Below are 6,510 nucleotides of genomic sequence, written 5' to 3'. Positions count from 1 at the left end.
TGGCCTCCAGAAGGGGGTCGATCTCCTTTTCTCCTTTAGAGTACACTGCAAAGAAAAGAGAGTAAGATTAAGATCTCGGATGAAGAAAAAATTAAAGGAACGAATATGTACCAAGCTTTGACCACTGACTCCTCAAGTAAGAGCAACCTTCGCCCAGCCCCAACGAACCAATTTCAACGAAGAAATACTATTGACGCCAATTCCTATCATTAACATCCAACTTTTGAACGATGGGAACACAGTTTGGACGAGCCCGGAAACAGAACTGTCGAGGCTGCAAGCTGAGGGGATAATACCAATAATCTAAAGCAGCAAAGTCAAAATCCAGATCAGTGTAGCGTTCGTTCAAATGGTCAAGCATGCGGAGCAACCGCCAACCCGATGGCATGATATGCGTCGGGGCTAGCTTCCAGTTCTCCAGAGCACCTTGTACCAACTTAGAAAAAGCCACTTCACTCCAATAGTAAAAGGGTAACAGTATAGGCATACCCAACCTGGCACCACGTAACGCCTTTCACCAACTTGTCCAGTTCCTCTTGCGTCACCGTGCTCGCCAACATTCCTGTGTTTGGGATCAGAGAGCCGCGATGCACTACTTAGGGAGAAGCCGTTCTTTCTTCGGATTCCTCCCACAAGGCACCGGTGCTAGAAGCCGATTGAGACCCCTCCTGGGAAGCTACCGAGGCAGGCGTCCTTCCCCTGGGCATGTACGTCACTGTCTGGGGCTAGGAGGGTGCATGAGAGGAGTCGGAAGTGATTGTCAAATCCATAGGAAGAGCCAAAGAAAGTGAAAGGGAGGATGAATTCAAAAAAAAGGGGGAGAGAAAACTGTACCTTGGACAGAGAGACGGAGGGATGGAGTGAAGAGCAGAGTCGCCAAATAAGATAGTTAAAGAAGCACCTCGGGCGAAGTTGAGTCAGGATGTTGAAAAGACTACCGCATACACGTGTACGACCCGGTGGAAAGAAGCAAAAACCCAACCGGTGAACGTTTGCGTATTTACTTGGGGCTATTGTTGGGTCGTGGTTCTTAGGCTTCGTCCGGTAGTATTGAAAAGGCCCATAGCGATGAGGAGTAAATATTGGCAGATCAAATTAGTTGTCTTGAAGAGTCCGCACGCCGATAATTGCTCCAACAAACATTTGTTGAACGTTGGACCGCCCCTCTACGAGATATGTTATTTCCGAGAATGAAGCCCCTATAGTCCAAACAGACTGGGCTACTATATATTTCTCTATCCTTTGGCAATGTACACACGATCTCTCTTTTTTACACCATTAGCGATACCATTTGTTGTAATCCCACAACTCATTACTCTTATAATCGACTGTTTTAATATATATTAAAGCTAAAATATTTCAAGCCTTCTCAAGAGTTTAGACCCCACAATTGTTTATGTATCTCTCCTATTTGTCACACTATTCTCTCTCCTCTTTATTAATATTTTAGTTTTTCCTTTCTTTATAATTTGCATATATTAAAGCTATAATTGGATATATTATTTATATACAAATCAAATCTTATTTATAACCGATTTTCTATTTAATAAGAGATTTTATAAAATCTAGCGTAAGTCTATAAAGTCATATCTCTTATTTATTTTAGTTTATTTATTGTATTTATAGATATTATAAAATATTATTTTAATATAAAAATTATATATATCCATTTGTAGAAGAATAATTTTTATAAATAATTCTATAAAATAATAATATAACAATAATATTATAAAATAGGAGATATAATTTTGATTTTTTTATAAATAAAAATAAATAATAAATAATATTTTATAATAAATTATTTATGATATTTTATAATAAATAAAAATAAATAATTTTTGCTATCATCAACAAGTATGGACCATTCTATAATACACTAGAATATAAAAATGATTTTACATCTCCTATTGTAGGAGATAGGAGATATAAATAAAATATATATGATATACACTAGATTTATAAATAAAAATAATTTTATTTAACATATTAATAAAATTTATTTAATATATTAAAATAATAGTGATTTATAAATAAATAATTTATCATTTATATACATGATTTATAGAATAATTTTTTTAAATCATGTATATAAAATATATATTATAAAAACATGCAGAAGAATTTTAAAATATTATTTTAATATATAAATATTATTTTCTATGCATGGCACGACCATGTAAAAGTTTAGAATATTTTATTTAGTTTATTATAAAATCATCTCCTAAATCTCTCTTATCTTATGATAATACAATATAAAGTAATTAAGGAATCATCTTCTAATTAAAAAAACATAAAAAGTGTTAATGAAAATTATATTAATTTGCACCATTTATATTATTTTATTACAAAATACTTCTCATGTATATCATATAACTTATAAAGTTTTCATTGTAAAATTATATCTTCTAGAATCGTCTTTATCATATGATAGTACAATACAATGTTATTTTTTATAAAATTTATTTTATTTTATTTTAAAACTATATCTCCTAAACTTTCTCTTATCTTATAAGAGGTGAGTTCCGGTGAAAACAACCCTTATGGTGTGAAGTGCGAAGCCTGTTGAGCCATTAGATTAGAAAATGGAGGGTTGAGATTAAAAGATGGGTTTTTTAATGAATCCACGCGGTGGCATTTTTGTAATTAATGGTGAACTGTTATTTTTAATTTTTTTACGTTTTCTGGGTGATTTTTTTATCCCTTTAGATGTGAACATTAGCGTGTTATATGTGAACATTAGTGTGTTATATGTGTACCAGAGAAAGTTCGAACTTCACACCATAAGGATTGTTTTCACCGGATCCTTATTCTATCTTATAATAGTACAATATAGAACAACTAAAAGTTATCTTGTCATTAAAAATAAGTAGAAAATGTAAATGGAAATTGTTTTAATATACACTATTTTATGTTATTTTATTATAAAAATATGTCTCATGTATATCCTATAATTTATAAAAGAATTTTATCTTATTTTTATTTTAATTTATCGTAAAACGTATCTCCTAAATCTCTCTTATCCTTTTATAGTACAATATAAAAAATTAAAATATCATCTTCTAACTAAGAAAAATGTAAAAAAATGTTATTGAAAACTTTATCAATATGCACTATTTTTCATTATTTTATTATAAAAATACATCTAATCTATACATAAAATTTATAGGTATTTTGTATTATTTTATTACAAAAATATATCTCATATATATCATATAATTTATAAAAGATTTTTCATCTTATTTTTAGTTTAGTTTATTATAATACAATATCTTCTATAATCTCTTATTTTATGATAATACAATATTAATAAAAATTAAAAGATCATTTTGTAAATTGAAAAAATAAATAGAAAGTGTTAATGAAAACTTTATCAATATACACTATCTTAATCTTCTTAATCTTACTATATATTAAAGCAAAACTATTTCATGGCTTCTCATGAGTTTAGACCCCACAATTACTTATGTGTCAATCTCCTATTTGTCACACTATTCTCTCTCCTCTTTATTAAGATTTTAGGGTGTTTTTCATAATTTATATATATTAAAGCTACAATTGCATACATTATTTATATACTAATCAAATCTTATCAAATCTTATTCTTAATCGATTTTCTATTTAAGAACATATATAATTCCTAGAATCTATTATTATAGTGATATTTATTTATGAGATTAATAAAATCCAATAAAACCAATACAACATATAGAGGGAGGTTCTTGTGAGTACAAGTATTATGGTGAGTAGGTGAGTACGGATCTGGACCGTTTGATCGGGATGATCAACGGTTCATAAAATTCTGTTAAAAAACAAAGAAAATTAAAAAATATATCCAGCACACGCTGGTTATGTAATTCACAATGCAATTTTTGTAATTCAAATAAATATGCGTTAAAAAGACGATAATGTCCTGACTTAACAATAGCCCTTTCAAGAGCATCGTCTGCGCATTCTTCTCCCCCTACGTTTCTCGATCTCAACCTACAATATCTTCTCTCAATCCATCATTGTTGTCCCTTTCGAGCGCGATTTGTTCCTCCGACGAGTTGCAAATCCAATCGAAGGTCGAGTTTGAAGAGATGGAGGCAATTACTCCGCTTTTTCCTCGATGAAGAAGCATAAAAATATCCCACGCCCAAAATCCTAAGTTCAGATTTGGAACATGAAATTTGTGAGTTTGCTTGTTCTCTAGCCCCAATTTGCAAGCTTCTGGTTGGATGATTCTCCTGCTGAAGAGGTTGATAATGTTAATGGCGTTTCACTTCTTCAAGCCTACAAATCCCTCAAACAGATCAAACAAGTACACGCCCTCTTCTTCAAGTCCGGCCTTGATTCCGACCCCTTCATCGTCGGCAAGGTCATCCTCACCTGCGCAATTTTGGTGCCCAACTCCATCGACCACGCTCGGAGGATATTCTGTCACCTACCGGATCCAGACGTGTTCACCTACAACACCTTAGCTCGAGGAATCTCAAAGTCCTCTGAAAGCCACCATGATGCCCTCCATTTGTTTGTTGAAATGCGGCAGAGAGCGCTTTCTCCTGACAGCTTCTCATTCGCTTTCTTTCTCAAGACGGTTGCGAATTTGAAGGATTTGGTATCTGGTGTCCAGCTTCATTGCGAAGCTTTAGTGTCCGGGTTAGCTCCCATCTGTTCTTCGGAATGACATTGACAAGTATGTACGGTGAATGTGGGTGTGCTGAATCTGCACGGAAGCTGTTCGATGAAATTCGCCAACCAAATGTCGTTGCTTGGAACGCGCTCCTCACTGCTTGTTTTAGGTCTGATGACGTTAGTCAAGGGGAAAGAGTGTTTAACCAAATGACTTACCGGGATTTAACCTCCTAGAATATCATGCTAGCAGGGTACACAAAGGCAGGGAAAATCAACCTCGCCAGCGACCAGTTTTCCAAAATGTCTGTTAAGGACGATGTTTCATGGAGTACAATGATTACAGGGTTTGTTCAGACTGGGCATTTCAAGGAAGCCTTTGATCTTTTCAGGGGGTTGAAGAACGAGGGAGTTAGAATGGTGAATGAGGTGAGCTTAACAGGGGTTCTATCTGCATGTGCTCAATGCGGGGCACTTGAATTTGGTAAAGTCATTCATTGCTTTGTACATAAATCTGGCCTAATTTGGATTGTCTCTATAAACAATGCACTTCTAGATACCTACTCCAAATATGGACTGAGTATGGCTAGTTTAGTTTTCAACACAATGCCTGAAACAAGAAACGTAGTTTCATGGACCGTGATGATCGCATGCCTCGCGATGTAGGGTTATGGTAAACAAGCTCTTCATCTCTTCAACAAAATGGAAGAATCCTCCATACAACCTGACGAAATCACATTCGTTTCTCTTCTCTATGCGTGCAGCCACGCCGAATTAGTCAAACAAGGACTCGAGTATTTCGATAAGATGGTCAACGTTCATAATATAGAGCCCTCCATGGAGCATTACAGTTGCATTGTTGACTTATACGGAAGATCTGATTCATTACAAAAGGCGTATAACTTCATACTCAAAATGCCAATTAACCCGAGCGCTGTCATTTGGCGTACTCTACTAGGAGCTTGTAAGGTCCATGGATGTATTGAACTAGCTGAAAAGGTAAAGGAGAAACTAGAAGAGCTTGAACCGTTCGATCTAGGGGACCATGTTCTTCTCTCAAACTTGTACGCAACGTTTGGTAAATGGAAGGAGGTTATTTCGGTTAGGAGATCAATGAGGATTAAAAAGCCTCCGGGATGGAGTATGATAGAAGTGGATAAAACAATGTACGTGTTCGTGGCTGGGGAAGATAGAAATGAGGTTACAGAAAGGGCGTACGAGAAGCTTAGGGAGATAATGGCATGGATTAGGGTTGAGGGAGGTTATGTACCGGAGACGACGAATGTGATGTATGACATTGAAGATGAGGAGAAAGAGGATGTGGTGAGTAAGCATAGTGAGAAGCTTGTTGTTGCATTTGGGATGATTAGTATGTGTGAGGGTAAGATTTTGAGGGTGGTGAAGAACTTGAGGATATGTAGGGATTGTCATATAGTATACCTACCAGGGCACTTTATGAGATGATTTCTTGTTCATGTGGAGCCCTAGTATACCTCATCATAATCAAAACTTGACTAAATTATTTAGTGGTGTGTTGGAATTAAATAAGCATATAATGATGGTAGTATATCTGTGCAAATATGGATATTTCACTACTCACAATAGGTTATTTCTTGAACTGTTCTATTTTACTTGCAGGAAGAAACTTTTTCAGTTGATTAATGAACTGCCAACAATATATGAGATTCTGACTCGAAATGTGAAGCCAAAGGATCCACCTGGTAACCATAACAGCAACAGCAAACACAAAATCCGGTTGAAAGGTCATTAAAAATTCCTTCATCACTGTATATTTGTACTTCGCCTCTCTCATACTAGCTACTTACCATGTGTATACAGTCATGACAATCTGAGCACCAGATCAAAGGGATGAAGATGATGACTCCAAAGGAAGATGAC

General features: G+C 34.9%; 1 protein-coding gene across 1 annotated transcript; it reads left to right on the top strand.

Moving 5' to 3' along the window:
- Positions 1-587: 587 nt before the first annotated feature.
- On the top strand, positions 588-6,075 carry LOC141249072 (uncharacterized). The gene is given in 5 exon segments (XM_073669530.1): positions 588-707; positions 913-1,152; positions 3,926-4,069; positions 4,193-4,640; positions 4,643-6,075. Coding segments are annotated over 5 exon segments (2,385 nt in total).
- Positions 6,076-6,510: the final 435 nt, after the last annotated feature.

Source organism: Phyllobates terribilis, unplaced genomic scaffold (assembly GCF_046119375.1).
Source record: "Phyllobates terribilis strain yellow unplaced genomic scaffold, ASM4611937v1 Scaffold_4281__1_contigs__length_62686, whole genome shotgun sequence".
Classification (NCBI taxonomy): domain Eukaryota; kingdom Metazoa; phylum Chordata; class Amphibia; order Anura; family Dendrobatidae; genus Phyllobates; species Phyllobates terribilis.
This window is presented reverse-complemented; position numbering and strand designations above follow the sequence as displayed.